Source organism: Centroberyx affinis, unplaced genomic scaffold (genome assembly GCF_046629955.1).
Source record: "Centroberyx affinis isolate AG114_WGS23_722 - 3 ecotype Tasmania unplaced genomic scaffold, CSIRO-AGI_Caff_v1 ptg002918l_1, whole genome shotgun sequence".
Lineage (NCBI taxonomy): Eukaryota > Metazoa > Chordata > Actinopteri > Beryciformes > Berycidae > Centroberyx > Centroberyx affinis.
The window spans coordinates 49,788-70,469 of NW_027281040.1; the positions used below are offsets into that span (position 1 = coordinate 49,788).

General features: G+C 40.2%; 2 protein-coding genes across 3 annotated transcripts; both read right to left on the minus strand.

Annotated features, from left to right (window-relative positions):
• Positions 1 to 209: 209 nt before the first annotated feature.
• Positions 210 to 10,049, minus strand: LOC139658469 (kinesin-associated protein 3-like). 2 transcript variants are annotated; one of them, XM_071536603.1, is made up of 20 exons: positions 9,909 to 10,049; positions 8,457 to 8,588; positions 7,314 to 7,471; positions 7,152 to 7,213; positions 6,562 to 6,703; positions 6,184 to 6,283; positions 5,962 to 6,086; positions 5,729 to 5,827; positions 5,227 to 5,405; positions 4,867 to 5,029; positions 3,928 to 4,028; positions 3,700 to 3,808; positions 3,339 to 3,451; positions 2,548 to 2,713; positions 2,263 to 2,388; positions 1,933 to 2,031; positions 1,072 to 1,157; positions 680 to 836; positions 435 to 519; positions 210 to 338 (listed from the first exon to the last, which is right to left on the minus strand). In XM_071536603.1, exons 1-20 carry the CDS (start codon positions 9,935 to 9,937, stop codon positions 236 to 238), a joined length of 2,334 nt encoding a protein of 777 aa, XP_071392704.1. In that variant the 5' UTR covers positions 9,938 to 10,049; the 3' UTR covers positions 210 to 235. The 2 variants fall into 2 exon arrangements, with proteins under 2 accessions (XP_071392704.1, XP_071392705.1); XM_071536604.1 differs by having other exon boundaries at positions 236 to 308; positions 7,320 to 7,471.
• Positions 10,050 to 11,141: 1,092 nt separating this feature from the next.
• On the minus strand, positions 11,142 to 18,958 carry LOC139658474 (phosducin-like). Its single transcript, XM_071536607.1, has 6 exons — positions 18,819 to 18,958; positions 15,399 to 15,459; positions 14,940 to 15,076; positions 14,352 to 14,571; positions 13,087 to 13,199; positions 11,142 to 11,588 (listed from the first exon to the last, which is right to left on the minus strand). The coding sequence occupies exons 2-6, from the start codon at positions 15,445 to 15,447 to the stop codon at positions 11,400 to 11,402; spliced, it is 708 nt and encodes a 235-aa protein (XP_071392708.1). The 5' UTR covers positions 15,448 to 15,459; positions 18,819 to 18,958; the 3' UTR covers positions 11,142 to 11,399.
• Positions 18,959 to 20,682: the final 1,724 nt, after the last annotated feature.

The following is a 20,682-nucleotide window of genomic DNA, read 5'->3' on the forward strand; positions in this document are numbered from 1 at the left end:
CTTTATAACCACTATCTTATAACCACTATCTATAACCACTAGTAAGTACGGGAATGTTATGTGATGTCATCAGCCATAACATAATGTGATTCTAGCAGTGGAAAATAGACCTATAGGCAATAGCAATGGACATGCAGTATGCGTTAGGCTAGGGATTGGGGAATGTATGTAAGTCAACAGAATGTCCTAAAGCATATACCAAATAAAGGATGTGTGTGTGTGTGTGTGTGTGTGTCTATGTATACTGATAGTAGGGTTGCTCATCCGGTCTGAAGCCATAGGCAGTGGCTGGTCGTCCCGGCGATGAGCTGGTCTGGTCGAAGACGTCGCCGCAGTCTCTGGAAAACAAAAGCGGCTGAATGAGAGCCGGGCTCAACTGAAAAAAGACTGGTTCTTTTTTTTAAATCAGGTTTTCTGGCGTGTGGTAAACTCACCCGGCATGATGCGAGTCTCCGTTCTGAGGCTGCAGGTCACCGAAGAAATCTGGACTGACTGAACCATCAGCTGGAGTTATACCGTCTAGAGAGACACACAGTACATACATATAGTACACAGAAATGCTTTTAAACAGAATGCTTTTAAACTTTTCAGTCAACTTTAGTGAAGTTGCTTTGGGGAAAGGGCTGTGTACGCAAAGACCTCTACTGTGTACTAGTGCTGTGTGTGTGTGTGTGTGTACCTGCACTGTAGAACAGGTCGGTCCGGTCGTTGTCGTTGTCATAGAGATACGGTTCGGCCTCGTCGGCTTGGCGACTCTCCACCATCTCCAACCACTGGTTGTTATGGAAACGGAACTTCTCCGACTGGATCTTCCTCCCCCACTCCTCGTCGTACTCCTGGAAGAGGGGGAAAAAAGAAAGGAAGGAAGGAAAGAGGGCATTAAACTTTACTGACACCGAGGTGGTATGTTATGGTGAATAATACAACATATAACAAAATGATGATCTGCAGCATGTGACCAAATGAGATATCATCAAACACACTTACACACTCCCTCCCTTGCATTTGCTTATGTATTATCAGGATGATTATTGTTATCAGTGTATATGCGTGTGTGCATGTGTTACTTACAGCGATAATATCGAGTGTGTTGTCGCAGACCTTCCTGATCTCGGCGTTCTTGTCGTGCATCAGATCTATCAGGTAGGCTGGAGCTTCTGGGGGGGGGAGAGGGTTAGGGAAATAGCGGAAACACACAACACTGACCCAGGTTTGGAAAGTTAAAAGACTTTGGCACGTTACTGCGGCAGTGAGGTGACGAGAGAGCGAGTTTATATATTGGAATTTTATATTTTTATATTGGGAGGATTTTACTCATCAGTCTGTAAAACCTGCTGCTCACCCTAAAAGAATTTCATTAGTCTAACTTTCGATGGAGAGTTTTTAGTGTCCCGTGATGCTCTGAATGCTGTTTCAGAGGCTTTTCCACCCTGACAAGAACACAACTGAGGGAAACACTGGCTACTTGCCATTTTCAAATGTAAAGATTTTGTATATCGGCAAAAAATATCTGCTATCGGCACCATTGATTTAAAATATCAGTATTCGCCCCTATCAGTCGAACCCTAGGTTAAGGCATGTTTAGAGACTGTGTGTTAGTGTGTTAGTGAGAGTGTGTTAGAGAGAGAGGGTGATAAAGGCATATATGTTTGTAGAACCTTGGGAATGAAAGGTGTTCTAACAGTTTGTTCAAAAGACTGAAATATTGTGTTATTACAAATGTAATAGACATACCGGTATGCATGTTTAAATGATCTATGCATTCTAATTTCTGGATAAAACTTTTTAATTAGTGGTTTTAATGGGCCATGTACATAAAGCAGTCTCCTACATTTACATAATTCATTCAGTGCTTAGGCAATGTTTATATTCTTCCCCATCTTCACCAAGAGTGAACCGGGGGTTGAACGGCGTGCACTGTGGGAAGGATACGGGTGTCTTTGATGATGACATCGCGCGTGGCCTGGTGAAATACCATCTGGTAGAAGACGTAGACGATCTGACACACAAACTCATCGTCCTCCTGTTGGGCTGCATGCAAGAAACACAGAACACACGGACTTCATCGTAAGGACTTTATCGTAAGGACTTTATCGAGAGATTTGAGCCCCAGAAATACCTAAATTTATTTCAGGCCTCAAGGCAATAAAAACTACAAAACATGAAAGTGTGTGTAGACTTTTCATATTCAGTGTATTCATGAGGAAATCGTACACACACAGCCATGTTGAACAACAGAAAGGGTGTGTGTATGTGTGTTACCGTTTAGTAGCTCTATGATGGCAGGAATGATGCCAGATTTGGCCAGCATGGCGGCACAGGCGTCATCCATGGAAACAGTTCCGATCATTATCACCACCTCTAGGATGAGGTCATCCTCTGCTGAGCCTGACACACACACACACAGTAAAAAGACAGACTTGATTAGATGAAACTTGTATAAGAAAAATGTTTCCTTTAAGTAGTTTTTAGACAGTTTTAGCTTGTCTTTCAGCTACAGATTTATTACAGCACAAGTCTAATTCAAACACCAGGGACCAGTCTTACTTGGTTTGAGTCTGTCTTTGAGGTAGGGAACCAGGTTGTACTCTTTCAGCACCAACTCCCAGTCCAGGTCGGGGATGGTGAGGTTGGCCAGCGTTCCCAGACACTCCACAACGAACTCTTCCTCTTCCTCCGCACTGATCTGAGCTGCCAAGTCACCGACGTAGTCCTGATAGAGAGATGGATAGAGAGAGAGAGAGGGGGAAAGAAGGTGGGGTTGAGGAGAAAAAGGATGATTTAAGGAAGGAAAAACAGCATTTAGGCCATGGGACACGAAAAATCTCCACTGAAACACAAGATACTACTACAGTTACTACTACTACTACTAATAATAATAACAATATTAACAAACATATATTACCAAATCATCTTATCATAAACACTTTAGTCATAACCATTATGCTGCGTTCAGGTGCTGGTGGGAAAGTCCAACATCTGGGACACGCTATTTTGTCAGAAAATCAAACCCAGAAGACAAGCCACAAACAAACATAACATTTCGTACTGGTTTTACTGTTACTTTATATTTGTAGGATTGCATATTCACAGATTTATTTAATATTTTCAACGTTTTTTTTTTTTTTTTTCCATTTTCCCACTGTAAGGACCTTTGTAACTTTGAAAAGCAGCACACAAATCAAGTTTAGTATTAATCTGCAAAAGAAATGGATTGGATCAATAATTGGTATCAGTTGCCCTAGTTAGTAGCATTGATAAGTTATTTGAAACTTTTCATAACTGTCTATGAAAAGGGGTTTGGTGGGTGGAATTGCTTATTTGGTTTGATTACTAACTATAAAGAGTGGTTTGGTGGGTCCGTCATGCTGAGAGATGTTTCGGATCATCTTCATCAGCAGGCAATCCTTCATCTTCAGAGCTCGTTTCATTAACATCTTCAACCCATTACCTAGACACAGAGCGAGCCAGAGAGAGAGAGAGAGAGAGAGAGAGAGAGAGAATAGAACTCATGTTATTCCTGTAATCACAGACAGATTTGCGTACTACTATGAAATGCAGCTCATTTGGATATGAGAGCTCAAACAAACATTGTGAGTCCACAAAGTTTTCGATTTACTTTCTTTAGTTTGAACACATGCATGAGCACAAATACCTGCATGAGCACACACCAACACAGGCAGGCACACACACCCATACCTTCACACATGAGCTGAGCGTTCCTCTTGTTGGCACCCAGGTTGATGCAGATGGAGATGAGCTCAGCATCGATCTTCTCTTCACCATGCTCATACAGCATTTGCATCAGCTAGACACACACACACACACACACACAATTTCATCTCCTACTTTAGGAGTGTCAATTTAACATTAAACGTCATATTCCTTTACTTGGTTTAAAGTGAGTTTCAGTGGTTGTTGAAGTACCTGAGGGATACAATCAGTGTAAGCAAACATGGACTTGAAGCGGTCATCGACGCTGATGTGATACAGGATACACATGGCTACCTGACGGTTGTTCTCATCACCTACATGACAATAAACAAACACAAACAGAGAAATTAACATCAACCTATGGCTCAGTTTAACTGAACTGACTCTTCTCAAGCTACAACTCAGAGTGTGTAGAAAGTAAGAGACTAGGGCTAAAGACAAGACAGTTTACTGTGTCACAGTAACCTACATTTGAAACAAATCCACATCATCACACTATTCACTTTTACATAGAATATTACTGAATGGATTTACAGCTTTTAGACAGTTTGAAATATTGAAAATAATGAGTTACACGATACTGTTTAACAGATCATTTCGTATTGTATCAGTGCATACAGACTGAACTAGGGCTGCAACTAACGATTATTTTCGTTGTCGATTAATCTGTGGATTATTTTCTCGATTAATCGATTAGTTGTTTGGTCTATAAAATGTCAGAAAATGGTGAAAAATGTGGATCAGTGTTTCCCAAAGCCCAAGATGACGTCCTCAAATGTCTTGTTTTGTCCACAACCCAAAGATATTCAGTTTACTGTCATAGAGGAGGAAAGAAACCAGAAAATATTCACATTTAAGAAGCTGGAATCAGAGAACTTTGACTTATTTTTCTTAAAAAATGACTCAAACCGATTAATCGATTATCAAAATAGTTGGCGATTAATTTAATAGTTGACAACTAATCGATTAATCGTTGCAGCTCTAGACTGAACCTCTTGTTTACCAAACTCAAATGAGAGGAAATGACCAAACAGTTTGCCATTGCGGTTGACTAACAACCTATGATTCTAAACGATATGGATTATTTTAGGCCTCAATGTGAACATAGCATTAGAAATACATAGTATATGCTGGTGTGTACATTTCCGTTACCTAGTAAGGCAGTAAGCTTGGGTAACAGCCCGACTTCCACCATCTTGCCTCTGAGTCCAGAGTCGAAAGAGAGGTTGAGCAGCAGACGCAGCGTCAGGTTCAACAGGTCTTCATGGTCACATGGTACCAGACGGGCCAATCGCCCCACAGTATCCACCTCCGCCTGCCAATCACACAACAGAGAATTTGATTAGCTCAAACTAATGAAACTAGGATATATACCAGATTAGAACAAATAATTACAACAAAAAACAAAATTGGATGCTGTGTTAAATGTTGCTTTCATTCTCAGTGAAACTAAACGCATACAAATACAGAAGTCTTCCCTCCTTCGCTGCACCCCCCCCCCCCCCGGCTCACCATGTCGTTCTTGTTCTCCAGGAAGATGGAGAGCTTCTTCAGGAAGGAGACCACCAGGACCAGCAGCTCCTCGTCGTCCCGGTCGAGCACCTTGACGAGCAGGCCCACGATGTTCTTGTTCCTCATCTTCAGCTCCGTCCGCGTGTCCTCGGCGAGGTTCAGCAGGAGGTAGAGAGACACTGGGAGAGAGAGAGAGAGAGAGAGAAATAGATGATAAAACAGAGGACAAGCGAAAGAGAAGGCAGATGGAGAAAATGAGAGAGTAGAGAGGAACCTTTGGTCACATTGCATCTTTTTCCCCCAGTAGTGCCACTAAACTTTTTCTTTGGTTACATCATGATGTATAAAATAAAGCAGCCACCCAAAAAACACTCATTCATTGTAGTTGAAGTAGTTTAATGTGCTTATGGGGATTTAACTGACACATCAACATTGCACCCACATCACAGTGAAGAACCCACACCAGCCCCTGGCATTCTGAAGCCTGAAAGCCCCCGCCTACCTCTGAGCAGCTGCTCCTGTTTACCCAGAAGGCCGCGGTACTTCCTGAGGGCTTTTTCCTGGTCTCTTCTCAGGGAGCCGTTCTCTGGCTCTGACTCGCGTACACAGCGAGAGGGTTAAGGGTGCACAGACAGAATGTAAGAACGAATGAATGGGAGGAGGGTAGAGAATAACTGACCGCTGAAGCACAGGACAGGAGTGAATAAAAAGAAAAGAGAGGAGATAAAAGGATATAAGCCTTGTTCTTCTTGCGCAGCTCCTCCCGCCACACGTCGTACCTCTTCAGCTCGTGCTCCACCACGCTCATGCACAAGGCTCCTATCTTATAGTGACTCACCACGCCGTGAAACTGGGAGAAACTAGGGGAGAGGGGATAGAACAGGATGTCATATTAAAAGGACAGCGAAGCCTTTGTGTGTGTGGGTGTGTGTGTGTGTGTGAGAGTGTGAGTGTTACCTGGAGAAGCAGAAGAAGATGTAGATGATGATGGTAGCCAGTTCCACACTCTGTTTCCAGTCCTCCCTCAAAACCCTGGCTAGAGCGCCTAGAATTGTCTCTATACACACACACACACACACACACACACACATATACACAGATTGTCAGACAACTGAGAAGAGTACAGTGGGTTCCCTACTTTAAAAGTGAATTGTGTACAATGTTACATTCCTGCACCCAACACGATTTATTTATGTATATTTGAAATGGCACATATGCCAGTTAAGGTCTTATCCAGGTAGTAATCAGCTCTCCAGTATCCCTACACCCATGCTGCCCAACAATAAACACAACTTCTGCCCATCTGTGTCCTCCTGCCAGGGATTCAGCTCGTACCGTTGTGCAGCAGCTCCTCCAGGTTATCTGGGTTACGGGCGAGCTGCAGAATGAGGGCCGAGCCTCTGATCTTCTCCGGGACGCCTTCATACAGCAACTCAACATACTCATCGACTCTGGTTATACTGGCCTCCTCGTTTAACTACACACACACACACACACACACACACACAAGAGAAAGGCTATTACAGACTAAAACTATGCATGAAAAAATTCTAGGTAACAATAAACACGACCATTCACGCTTTCCTGTTTCAGTCTTTCAACACTTTGAGTTAAATAGATCACAGCATAGATCGGAGATAGATTATAATATGTACAGTATATTAATGCTATGTTTATAAATATTATGCTCATCCAAAGACAAGCTCACACAAAATAAGTGCCACTAACACATGACCATTGAAACTACAATTACAACAGCTGATACAAAAAAAAAAGCTGAACTAAAGCTGTACGTTGATAGAAAATACAAAATGAAACTTAGTGCAGGCTGTCTGAAAACTGACTGAGATCAAACTAAAAAGGAAATCAAATGAAAATGAATAAACAACCATGCACACAAGTGATGCAGTGTTCTGTGTTGTTACCTCCATTCCTTCAAACGGTGTAAGCTCTCTGGGTTTCACCACTCTTTTCTCTTTCCTCTCCACTGGCGGCACACACAAACACAAACACGAATAAATGAACACGGCACTTCACTTTTACAGATCACCTGTCACGCGTCGTCATGTTATTGTGACGTGACTGACCCTTGCCCTCCGCCGGGGTCGGTTTCCTGTTCTGGAGGTAGTAGAGGAGCTGCTCCACCTGGGGCAGTCGGGACGGAGAGATGAGTTTACACTCCTCCACTATCTTCCTGGCCAGCGCTCCCACATCTGTACTGGGAGAGAGACTTTTCACGCGGATACTGGAAGGGAGGAAGAGAAGGGGGGGAGGAGAAAAGAAGAGAAAAATACAAAGGATGGATGACTTTATCCTCCTCCACAGCTTTGCACAGGTATAAAAAATAAAGCCGAGGTGTTAGGCCCTGAAACTGAACTGGTTGTGCTATAAAGACAAAGAGATAAAGATGAAGACGTGATGTTCTACAGGAAACAGTAAAAAGCATAAGAAGATTTAGTTTATTTTATCCAGTATGTATCTACCATGTCCGCAATTTTAGTAAAGTAAATAATCTATTACCTTAGTTTATCTGCTAATAGCAATCCAGTTAGAAGTGACATCTCCATAAGGTAATAAGGGGCTAACAGATTGTCCCAACACATGTAGGCTACTAGCTCAAATAGCCTAATGGAGGCTGTAGCGTATCTGCAGGTTTTATGGAGCCAAATTTAAGACTTTTTAAGACCACTTCAAAAACCAAAAGTATAGAAAACTATTTAGCCTAAAACTACTAGCCTATTTCTGACTGAAAATGAAAGTTCTGAAACTATAAATAGACAGAATAAGAAAAAGGACAGCAGGAAATTAATTGTTGAGGGACATTAAGTGTTTAGTAAAGTGTTACAAAGCAGATACAAGAAAAAAACAAAACCGTTTTGCATATTGTAGTTTTGTAGTTATTTTTGTAGTTACTGTAGTTTTTACCCTGTTCTGTATTAATCTAAGAGTGGAGGTGCAGTGCAAAGAAACCTGTCATTACACAGTGAAAAAGACCTCTAATAACTACAATTGAGACTTTTTGAGGATCAGCTGATACAGCAGAATTTGTGTAATCACAGTGGACGTGACACTAGTCCATACCTTTTTAGCATACCAATCACACATACATAAGTTAACGAATCTAGTTCAAATTGGACTATACAGTCTCTCCCCAGAGATAAAGGAAAACGATGGAGCGAGAGGCCAGAGAAAAGAAGGGGAGGACTGAGTGAGAGAAAGAGCACACTCACATCTTTTGGCCCTCCTTGCGTTCCCCCAGCATGTGGTCTCCAGTCTCTCCCAGTATAGAGGCTTCCACCTCATACTGGACCACCAGGGCCTTCTCCGTGGGATGGACATCCAAGCTGCCCGCCTTCACTTTGCTTGGGGGTTGAGGGGGTTAGAGGGTTTAGCAAATAACACTACATATTTAGTCTTTGTTTTCATCCCTTTTTTTTTTTTTTTAAAGCACTTTGGAAGCTCTGAATTTGGATGAATGCTATATAGGCCTAACAGTTAGGCATATGGCTGATGCTCCTATTCAGAGAGACACATTGAGTGAGCAGGTAGGGGGTCAATGCCTTTCTCAAGAACACTTTGACCTGTCACCTTTCCAATACAGGACACTCACACTATACTAAATCACTAGGCCTCCCATACCTGGCATTTACCATTATTACTACTACACACTTGGAAGAAAGGAGATAGAGATAAAGGGCCGTAGAAATTCACACACACAACAAAATAATGCTATCCATAATGTCAAAGGGAATCAACTGGACAACTGCAGCTGACACGCCCCGACCAGCAGCACCCATAAAGCTTTGCTAATTAGCTGGCTGGCTAGCACAGGCTAGGATGTTGCCATTCGGTGCTGAATAACTAGCTATCTTAGCGTAATTTGAACTCCTTGAATATATAACCAGCTAGCTAGTTCGTTAGTTAGCTAGTTGAGCTGTCGTTGTTTCACAAAAGCTAGCTAGTTTTAGCATTAACAGTGTCTATCGTTGGCGTTTGCTAGGTTAGCTATAACCCAAATACGTTCCGTTCTCTTGTATGGAGAACATGTCATGCCACACTCCATTCAAAAAATGTGGCAGGTTAATGCTGCCTTGCTTATTGGCAAACTACATACATGGTAGAAGATAACTTAAGACCCTTTACGAATCTTTATGGTCTTCTGGTAAATTCGGCATTCCAATGATTCACCAACCAGCACTGTATTTCAATAAATGTATACCTTTTTGAATTGGTTCGCACTGCTCGCTGTCTCTCACGAGGGTGTGATTTTGGTGGAAAGATTGTGGAGTAAAAAGCGAACCAATTGTAAAACGTGAGATTTTATTGAACTGAGTACTGCGTGGTTGATTATATGTGTGCCGAATTGAAGGGAGGACCCGCATGATTCATAGAAGGTTCGTTTTCTATAAGGTAAAGTTACTAACATTTTCTGATGAGAAACAAAACATTAAATTGCCATACGCTAGACCAAAGTTCGGCGTATGGTTCTCTCCATACAAGAGAACCAGAATTTGGAACCTCCAAATCATGCCTAGGTGGCTGTTAAATGTCTACACAGCTGATGCATCGATACTGGTACTTTTATTATTGTGTTGTAGGATGCATTATAATCTTTTTTTTCCTAAAAAAAAGATTAGAGTTAATAATCCTAACTTCACTAAAATTATAAAGTTCCGTCCTACCGTTTGAGGTAGCGTGCGTCATCCTGCATCTTCCTCCGCTTTAATATGTTTAAAATTTGAAAATAATTTGATTAATCTCGGTGAATCCCCGAAATCACGACCAAAGAAAGAAATCAGTGTACTGCTGTAATCTCTAGTACCACTGTCAAATTAGCCGCAGCAGAGTGGACTACAAACATGGATTCGCCCCTTCCTTCTACCGACTGTTGCTGCCTTCAGGTGATGTCGGGAAATTGAGATTCCAAGCTGAACGCAACTGAACGGCCCAAGAAAATGATACATCTGACCGCGACGTTTTCTCTGATGATCACCTCATAGAATGGCCATCCAAATTACTTTAAGGCTAAAAGCACCTACTAGGAAGTGTCCACGCCTGTGAACTCGATTGAAGCTGTCAAGAGACGCCATGATTGACGTTTCTGTAGACTTTGGTTGCTCTTGATCTGCCTTTTCACATTTAACTCACTTGCGCTTAGTGAGCGATACATTTGATTACACATGATTACACGTCTATGTTCATCTGTACAGCGATACACATGTTTTTCAGCAAACCAACCATTACATTGTCTACCACAAACAGCGAATACTAGCGTCCTGTCATAGTATTAGAAGAATTGTGGTCACAAAACAAAATTGCAAACAGAGGAAAATGTCCTACACTTGACTTTGGGCATTTCCTTCTTGGCAAAATTCAGTTTGTCGGAGAAATCAAGGTCCATCGCCAAAATCTCAGTTTTCAGGTAGTGTTTACTACCTAAAAGCCGAAGCCAACAGTATTTTCAAGTAGGAAGTTCGCATTTACTGTCTTTCCCAAATGCCTTGAATGCAGCACAATACATGAGTTGCTGAAATTTGATGTTTAGGTGGCAAAGAGTATGGGAAGCCTGTCAAGAATTCATGGGGAAAGTTATGTATTTTATTGTTACTTTTCGGCAGTCTATACAAGTAATTACTGTTGTATGTCTCTATTTTCACTCTTTGTTTAACCTTTAGTTAGCCACCAAATATGTGGTGTAAGTATGCAGTTTCCATCATGTATTATTCTGGAGTTACTTCATATCGATAAAGTTGAAAAGAAGAGATTCACATCCCTATTGAACACACAGAAAGCATATGAAATCATATTTTCCCCATTTAGACAGCTATAAGTATATCAGATCTCTTACCATAATGATTTTTTTTCAGCATGTACAATATTAAAGACAGACACAGAAAGAGAGCAGTTTGGTATGGACAACATTTATTGGAGAGCTGCTGACAAGCAGTATTTCAGTACAGACTTTCTCAGACCACGGGATTTATACCTAATTGCATCTGAATACAATGAGTTTTGTGTGTGTGTGTGTGCTGGTTGATAAATTTACTATTGTATGAACTTCTATGTTAATCTGTATGTCTACACTTTCTTTTTTCTCTATTTCCTCTTCTCTCACTTTCTCTCTGCTTTCATCTGCTCTCCTTTCCCTTTTCCCTCTCCTCTCCTCCCTCCTCCTACTCCACGTCACCTCCCTCCTCCTCGTCATCATGGCATGCTGCGAACTCCTTCTCAGGTAGGAGGCCGAACTCATTGAGGAACGCCTCTACATCCGTCGCGAAGAAGTCTTCACTGAAGTGTTTGGTGACAGATAGGAAATTACCCAGTAGCTCACCGGCCTTGTACACCAGCATGGCAGGCAGAACCTGAGGGGATTTAAAGAGGAATTCCACCAAAATTGACTTTTAGGCTTTTGTTATTCGCTGCAAAAAAATTCCTGATCTTTTTTTGGGACCCTTTATTTGAAGCAGTGCCCACAGGGTATCATAAGCACATTGTGAATGCATTATAATTATTATAATCAGAGCATGATATAGTAAACACTGTGCAAAAGATGTAGGGGGTTGAATCCTTTATAGGGAAACTGTACAGTTAATGACATGATATTAAATTGAATGTAGTTTTCTGATGTTTGTCTGATGATTGTATTTAAAGAAACGTTTGTTTATGCTTCTAATGGTTTTATAATCTGCTTGTAATGCATCACAATAGCCTTTTTTTCTATACTAAACAGATTATTTAAAAAAATTTAAATGTGTAATATAGTTACTGGAAAATGACCATACATGCACCAATGTTGGGTGGTAACGCAACACTCAGCAACATGTTACAGTAATATTATTACTTTTTTAAACAATTTCTATTTCAATTTCAGTAATATTACTGCTACAAACCAAAAAACTTGTTACTTATGTTATCACCCCCTCTAAATATCAGGCTGATTTACTGAGTTATCCAAAAACTATATCCCACCTCCATCGCCATCTCCTGATTTGTTTTCCTCATAGTCGTCATTCTTTCAATTGACATATACACACAATGAGCTAGCTAACCATTTGCCAATTTAAGGGATGTAATGGAAAAGTAATGTAACATGTATTGTAACAAATTACTGTTGCCAGGGAGCAATGAGTCAAGTAATATTAATGACTCATGAGCCCAACACTGGTGAGCAGGATTTGAATGTCTTGAGGAAAATGTTGTCACCATAATCGAATCAAATTACAAATTACAAATAAACAATAACAATAAAACATGTGACAACCAACAACACTGAATATGTGTTGAGATTCACAGATGTAGCAAGGCAGGGGAACAAACCAGCTCTTACCCAGCTGTCAATCAAGGAAATTAATCAATTATGACTAATCACATTTGTCATATGATTTATTTTATTACTTAGCTTCTCCGAGGTATCTTTTAGCCTTTCATCAGTTATTCATAGTAAGAAATATATTTAACTGAAACAGGTTCATTTCACTGAGATATCTTTTATCTTTGATCCCTCAAACCACAAGCCCACAAATAAGAGTTGCGGCATTACCAATACTACTACACTAACACTACTACTACCAGTACTTCTGCTGCTACTGCCACTACTGTTACTGCTACTATTGCTATTAATGCTACCAACTAGCAATGCTACTATCAGTACCACTACCAGTGCTTCTACTACTACTACAACAACTACTAACACTACTACTACAGTACTACTAATACTACCACTACTACAACTACTACTACTACTAATGCTATTTCTACTACCCAATTTCCCCACAGGGATCATTAAAGTTTCATCTCTCTTATCTTACCTTATATTCTGATTTAATAATAATGATAAAAAATAATAACAACAGATCTAACCTCAGAGGAGAATCGCTCGGCAGCACCTGTGGCCACAGCATCAATACGGCAGAACTTGACACTGGAATACTCTGTAGCCAGACAGTCCAGACACGAGTTCAGCTGCTCACAGCCTGACAGAGGAAGAGATCATATGTCACTTTTCAAGATGCAATTGTTGAAAGAAGTGTTTTCATAGGAGTGATCACAACAATCACTCAACATAGTGAATGCTTAAGTGTTAGCATAGAGCACTGCAGCGAACCATCTACCAGGGACACATGGATGTTTTTGGTGGCTATGTTCTCATCACTTAATGTAATAGTTGACCAACGGGACAATCTCCCAAAAATTTTTAAAGGAATAGTTCACCCAGAAATTATAACGTTGTCATTATCTCAGTTAAAACGCTGGTGAAGTTCGTATGTCAAAATAACACACGGTGAGCTAGCGCTGCTCCATGGCAGCCATCTCTAAAACAACTGGAGTGAATGGAGACAGTTTCTTTAGAGTTCCAAAAAGGGCAAAGATGACCATAAAATTACTCCAAACAGCATAATTCAAGTCTTCTGAAGCCAAGCAATTGCACTGTGGGTCCAAAAGTCCAATATTTACCTCATTATCTCAAGATTTTCCACACTCATGGAGCTCTGGTCGCACTACAGCGATCTAATGGATGACTCTTGCTGCCTTCATGTGCTCCTTGTCAGCTCGTACCTCCGAGTTTTACAGTCGTAAATACAACTCATCGTGTATTCAGGTACTTTTCTAGTCAGAAATCCAGAGCTACTTTGTGCTGCAATGGCTGAATGAAGAGGAGAATATTTGCATCAGTTTTGTAATTGATATTTCAAAAAATGTGTTGGCTAAAAGATAGTACATGTGACATCTAAAAGTTAAACAAAGAGTGAGAATGTCACATCTCGGTATTTTGGGTACCGTATGTATAATTCGACATTCCCATTTGTATTTACCACTGTATTGGGTCGTTCAAGTGCACTGTACCTGTAATTAGAGATAATGAGGTAAATACTGGACTTTTGGACCCACTTCAGAACACTTGGATTATGCTGTTTGGAGTAATTTTATGGTCCTTTTGAAACAGTCTCCATTCACTCCAGTTATTTTGGGGAATTCAAACTTAACGAGTGTTTCAACTGACATGAGGGCGAGCAGATAATGACCAAATTTTCCTTTTTTTTGGTGAACTACTCCTTTACTGATTATTGTTGTTACACATATCTGCGAGCCAGACTGAAACTCAACACATCATAAAAAAACCTAACCTTTGACGCCATGCTCGTAGATGTGGACTACCACCACGGTCATCCGGTGTTCCTTCTCTATCACATCCAGGAACGCCTCTCCGCTGTCAAGCTCGTGGACCACCTCGTACTTGGGACCGAAACTCAGGCGCTCGTGCATATCCTGCATACACTGTTTCCTGTAGCGCTTCAAGCAACGTTCATCCTCCTCCTGGATCAATTCGTACTCCTGAACGCTCATCTGGAGGAGAGGGAGAGGTGAGAGTTGAAAGAAAAGTCTGTGTGTTACTGTGTCTGTGGTTTTGTTGTGTCTATGTTTGAATGTGTGTATTTTTTGCCGATATGGGTGTGTTTGTTTGAGTCTATGTTTCTGTCTCTTTATCTAGGTGTATGCTTGTGTGTCCAAGTTTTTCTGTGTCTATGTATGTGTGTGTGCATGAGTGTTTCTGAGTTTGTGTATTTGTCTGTGATTGTTTGTTTGTGTGCTTGTATGTGTTTGTGTGTGTTTTTGTGTCTATGTTTCTGTCTGCCTGTGTGCCCATGGTCTGTTTTTCTGTGTGTGCGTCTTTGTGTGTGTCTGTCTGTTTATGTCTCTGTGTGTCCATCCACCTTTCTGTTGACTCTCTCCTTATCGTCGTCTCGTGGACTGGACATTTGTCTGAGCAGCTCTCTCCTGTTCTGAGGTACACTCTGATCCACACTGTCCAACTTAAATCTTCGCCAGTCATTAATTACACCTTTAGGACCTGCGCGCACAAACATACAAAATACTGAAGTTAATGGAGCGATCTTTTTACAGCTAAAAAACAACAACAACATAAAATGTCCATTTTAGGGATTGTGAGAGACTTAAAACTCAAAAAGGTAGGGAGTTTTTGTTCCAAAACAGATAACGGGCCAGAAAGTGAGTTCTGAAAGCCAGAAATCTCAGCAGCTGGCCAAGTAATCACTGAGTCACTGGCACTAAACAAAAACCCTATCCACTCCTGCAGATATATTATGGTAAATCTGTCAAAAATGTACTAATTGTACCTTTAATGACACATCTTTTTGAACTATGCCTCTGACCTGTGTGATTGGCAGGTAGATCCTCTTCTTCCTGGACAGGGTCAGACATCTTGCTGGGAGCCTGGAATACACAGAGAACAAAACTGGAGAACTTGACTAGGTCCATTTGGAAGGCTTTCAGGTTACGTGGCATGCCCTTTGATGGCCATGTTAGAGGCCCATCTCAACAGTATGGAACAGATATGCTTATTTCTGTGCTGTTTTGTTTGTGATAGTGATAACAATAGTAACGGCAAGAGAGCAAGAGTTTCCAGTCAAGAAAAAGTGAGTCGCACCACTTACTCAAAACACAACAGTTCCTCTGGCTGCATTGCATTGTGGTCTATTTTCTGCTACTGTTGGTGGAGAAATTGGTCTCTCTGCCTCTTCTACAATAGATTTTCCTTGTAGGATTGTTGAACGTCAGTGCAAAATTGTGAGCAACTGACACCAAAACCTGATGTTCACATTTGATGTTATCAGATAGTTGAAAAGTTTTCTCCTATAAACTTCATTGTAACTGTGCTGGAAATATCTGGATATGACATCACCATCATCATTTACATTTTGCCACTTATCCACAGGAATGAGAAAAATAAGCCACTGAACAGGAAAATGGAACCAGGAATACAAGGTACATCATCAGTGGCTGTTTTTTTGTGTGTTTTTTTTTGTTAAATTCTTATAGGGTGAATTTTTCCTTTGACACATCTGATTAGCACAACAGTTAATGTTACATGTCTATTACCTATTAAAATTAGTTGGTTAGCTAATTTAGGCTACCTTGCTGGATGATTAGCTAGTTAACAAAGACAAAAAACAACTGTTTGTTCAAATTAAACGAAATGACTCTGACTGACTTATCAAGCTTCCTAAAGACTAAAGACAGTTTACGGAAACAAATGTACTTGATCGGACAAATTCAAATTTTTTCAGGTATCTCTTTTTCTAGCCCGGTTACATATTTAGCCATTATTTGCACACAGCCACTTCTCCAATGAACCTCCAAGAAGGTGATAGCTATGATTACTAGGGGAGTTGTGATTTAACTACAAACCCTGTATGGACAGCAGCTTGCTGGTTTAACGTCAACACTGTCAAGCATCCAAACCTGAGTATCTGTAACATTGTGTGTGTGTACATGTGCATGTGCCTATGCAGTGTATATGAGACAGGCTGTCATAGCTACTTACTGTGAACCAGGCTGAAGATGAATTATCAGATTATACCAGGCTTATCAAGGGTCTGACATACTTTCCTAGGACATCTTATTACATGTGTATGTATGTGTGTGTGTGTGTGTGATAACAATAACATAATTTGCTAGCTAAGCCTACTAGTCATACTAGTCAAGCCTAGTCATACTCTTTATGTGGCGTTTTTGAACCCAAAACAGCTTTATTCTATAGTAGTGTTATCAGTTGTAAACCTGAAAATGTACCATTACTCCACTGACGACAGTTACAGGTTCAAGTTTTACTCTCACATTGGGAGAGAGTAACATATTAATTCTTAAAAAAGTGTGGTATCTCCCTTTTAGCATTGTTGAGTGTGGTCATAAATCTAATTTACCCTCAACAAGACACACTCCAGTTCCATTGGCACAACATGAATAACCTAATATAAAATATCATAATGGAACAAAAATGTCACATTCAAATTAATAATCCCTCACTAGTTAATTGTGGTTTGTGAATTGCTTTTTCCCAGGAAGATGGCTGTGGACTGGCAGCTAGCTTACTAGCAAATTTAGCCATTCATCTTCATAACTTAGAGCTTCCTTTGTAAACATTTGAACCCTCTTCTCTTTGGTCAAAGCACCCAAAATGTGGTGTGAGCACTTCAAATGGATGTCACTGTCAAAAAGACAACAGGATTTATGATGGTGCAGTTTGGTGGCAGTGTGCACTGGTGCTCTAAGTAACAGGGAACCCACCCAAGAGAAAACCACCCCTATTCTCCAACGGATGTGCTGGTAGAGGCCACTCTAACTATGCTGCTGATACTGCTGACTGCGTCTGTTGTTTATGACCACAGTGTGAGTCCTAATCAAGTCTACGTCAGCCATTAAACTGATAATGCCCATCAGTCTGAGACAGCTAATTCCTACATACTATCGTTGCTTGAGTAATGGTGGCCATTTCTCGCAGCGCTGGTTTTAATTCAGTTCACAATAAAGCACTTCAGGAAGTGGATTTTGTTTGAGGCTCAATTGTAATGATGAAAAATTTGGCATAAAATGGCCTGAATATTAATCGAGTAAATACTCTACATTAACAAATGATTTTACTTAAGCCCTGATTCCTAGTCCGCCAGTACATAAAGTGAGTTTAGACTATATGCTTGTTGCCCAGTTGCTCTTGCTGGCCTCATCTACCACTCCAGGTTTCTTTCCATTGCACCACTTTATGTCTTCCTTCAAATGAAACCACATGGTATTATTATTAGAAAGTACACAAAACAGCCACAGATAGGAGCTGTGACATCAAGTGCAAGTAAAGTATCAATATCAGTCAGGGGGACAAGTTGAGGAAAATGAAGGATTGTTAGAAGAAATTATGGCATGCATCCTCCATGTTAAATAAACATTTGAGTAAAATATGGAGAAACACAATGCAACTGATTACCATGTCAGAACAAATAGTCCACTGAGTACTGTCCTTATCAAACATGTTAGTTCATTGCAGAATAAAAAACTGTTGGGACAGTATATTTGCTGACAAATCAAGTTTCTCACATTAACTTCCACTCTTTTGTAAATGTATTTATTGTTCATGGATGTAGCATAATATAAAATGTTAAAACCATATTTAAAGTGTGGATTTGATGCAAATTAAGTCCCATGACCATGACTGCCAACCAGTGATGCATATTACACTTTAGAATACTAGTTGCAACCACATTGCCATGCTATATTGTGTGTTTTGAGCTAATTGACTGTGAGCTGAATTGCCAAAAGTGTTGTAGATTAAATGAGACATGTAGCAATGTTAATTCATGATTGACTGCTGATTGATCGATTTAATTTCTATGACCACAGGAGTAAAAGTTATCAAGTATATAAAGTTTGGGGTATTCTTCCCAACTTTTCCTCTCATAAAAATTAAAATTGAATTACAATTTTGTAACTGTTTTCTCAAGTTGCTTGTGGTGTGAACACAAGGAGACATTGCCAGTGTATCATCAGTATCAGAGGCACTATAAATTCCTTTTTGGGAATCAAGAAAACCCCAGAAAAGCCCATGCATTTTTTTTGACACGTTGCAATGCGTTAGATACATATTTGTACAGAATCATTAAACATTTCTAATGGAGGGGAGGGAATGTCGTCCAAAAAACGAACAAACAAGAGATACTTGAGATATTTTTCTGATGAACACTGATATAGGAGATATTGTAACATTGACATGCTAGCTAACAAGAAATGCCAGAAATTCTTACCTTTGGGTCCTTTTTTGGATAAAGTGTCTGTCAATTTGTCTGGTCTTTCAGCCTATTTGTTTTTTCAGTCTTTGTTTCTTTGTCTGTTTTATCTTTGTTTTTTTCTGTCTGTATTTTGCTGTCAATCTGCCTGTGTGTGCACTGAGCAGTGTGTCCACATATGAAGAAATGAGTGAAGGGAAGGGAACAGGAGTTTGGAAAAGGGAGGGGAGAGAGAAGGAGAAGAGGGAATTAGACTTATCTTCATCGTCATCTTTATCATCACCACCACTGTAATATGATGATGTCTAAGAGGATTAGGTGTACTGCTCAGTGTTGACAGACTATGGATGGGGGGGGGGGGGGGGGGGTGTTCAGAAACTGATACTGGTACAACTGCCGGGTCTTGCAATTAGGGATGTCATCTATAATTTTTTCCAGTTACCTTCCTCTCAAGCTCGAGCTTTACAATTAGTTGGATGGTTAATCATGTAAACTGACAGCTGAGTGACAGATGGTGTCCATAGTGCTTGATTCAAAAAGGGGGTGTAGAATGTTACTGATCCAATATCAATTTATTGATAAATTTATATCACTGTCATTGTTTAACTGTTCATTAAAAATCACTACCACTAAATACCACAAATTCACATACTAGGGTCATTCATTCGTTTTCCATTACATAGTATGTCGATTTGGTATAGAAGAATTTCTGAGTATGCTGCCCGATGTTACTGGACAGACTAAAATGCCCCATAATGCACTGCTGTTTTGTTTTTTAGGGACTCTTTTAGCCCAAGAGCTACTTTTCCAAGAGTCCTGAATAAAATACACTTTAATCAATACATAGAAATCTAATACACCATACCCACATCATAAAATCTTAGCAAGAGATACACACAATTTAGTCCCAGTTACCAAAATATTTTTTACCTGTTTTTTTTTCAATTATTCTTGTGAAAACTTAAGGTAACCTGGTCCAGAAAATCACAGCCTAATAAAATAATTAGTTTGCCACTAGTATGTTTAGAGGTATGTTTAGGAGTGGGAAGCACCTCTTTTTTTTTAAGTTGTTTATTAAAACTTTTAAACCTATTAATGGCTGGCTTTATTAATTGTATTTGAAATAAATTGTTTGGAACTGCCACCTCGAAATTTTAGCAGCAGTTACTCCCTTCTTTTTAACTTGGAACACCACGTCTCTGCTCCCTCATTTGTCAACTACAATTTAAAGAAGCTGTGTTGTGACTCTGTTGGTATTAAACGGATGTGGCATTTCTTTGGGTGAAACTTCCTAGGTGGCGTTGTTGGTTACACTTACCTTGTCACAGATTTTCTTTATGGCAACATCCATATTGGCAGCATTGTTGACGGTCATTGCTACAATCTTGCCAAAATCTATGTGAAATTCCTCCAGAATTTCTGTGATCGCTTCTGCCACTACATCTCCTGTTTGTCCCCGGTAAACAGCTTTGGTTTTAAGAACCTTCTGTTTCACACTGCCTTGGCTTTTGTAATGTGCAGTAACGTTGAGGTAGTGGTCCTGATTTAAACGGGTCCACCCATCAGTTTTAATGGCTAACTTTGGCACATTTTTCAGCTCTGCGATGACATTGGCCTTCTCAACATTATACCAGGCAGGAATCAGAGTGTTACTGAAAGCATTCCTGCAGGGAGCAGTATATTTGGAGTTGGTCATCTCCCTACAGTAAAGAAAGGATTGAATTACTGTAAACTTGTGTGAAGTGATCGGACTAAATGCTTCAATAACTTATAACAGTTATTACAAACATAACAACATAACAGACTAATTATTTGTTACCTAAAGCCCTTCAATTCCACTGTTAATAAGGGGTGCAGGCCTTTGACAAACTGCCACAGCCCT

Excerpts from the sequence above, each read along its gene's own strand:
- LOC139658474 (XM_071536607.1), bottom strand. The coding sequence starts at position 15,447 with ATGTCTGACCCTGTCCAGGAAGAAGAGGATCTACCTGCCAATCACACA. Across the intron at positions 13,200-14,351 it reads CTACGAGCATGGCGTCAAAG|GCTGTGAGCAGCTGAACTCG; the intron begins GTTAGGTTTTTT and ends TTCCTCTGTCAG. Across the intron at positions 11,589-13,086 it reads CCGAGCGATTCTCCTCTGAG|GTTCTGCCTGCCATGCTGGT; the intron begins GTTAGATCTGTT and ends AAATCCCCTCAG.
- LOC139658469 (XM_071536603.1), bottom strand. The coding sequence starts at position 9,937 with ATGCAGGATGACGCACGCTACCTCAAACG. Across the intron at positions 7,472-8,456 it reads CGCAAGGAGGGCCAAAAGAT|TATCCGCGTGAAAAGTCTCT; the intron begins GTGAGTGTGCTC and ends CCTCCCTTCCAG. Across the intron at positions 520-679 it reads CGACCTGTTCTACAGTGCAG|ACGGTATAACTCCAGCTGAT; the intron begins GTACACACACAC and ends GTGTCTCTCTAG.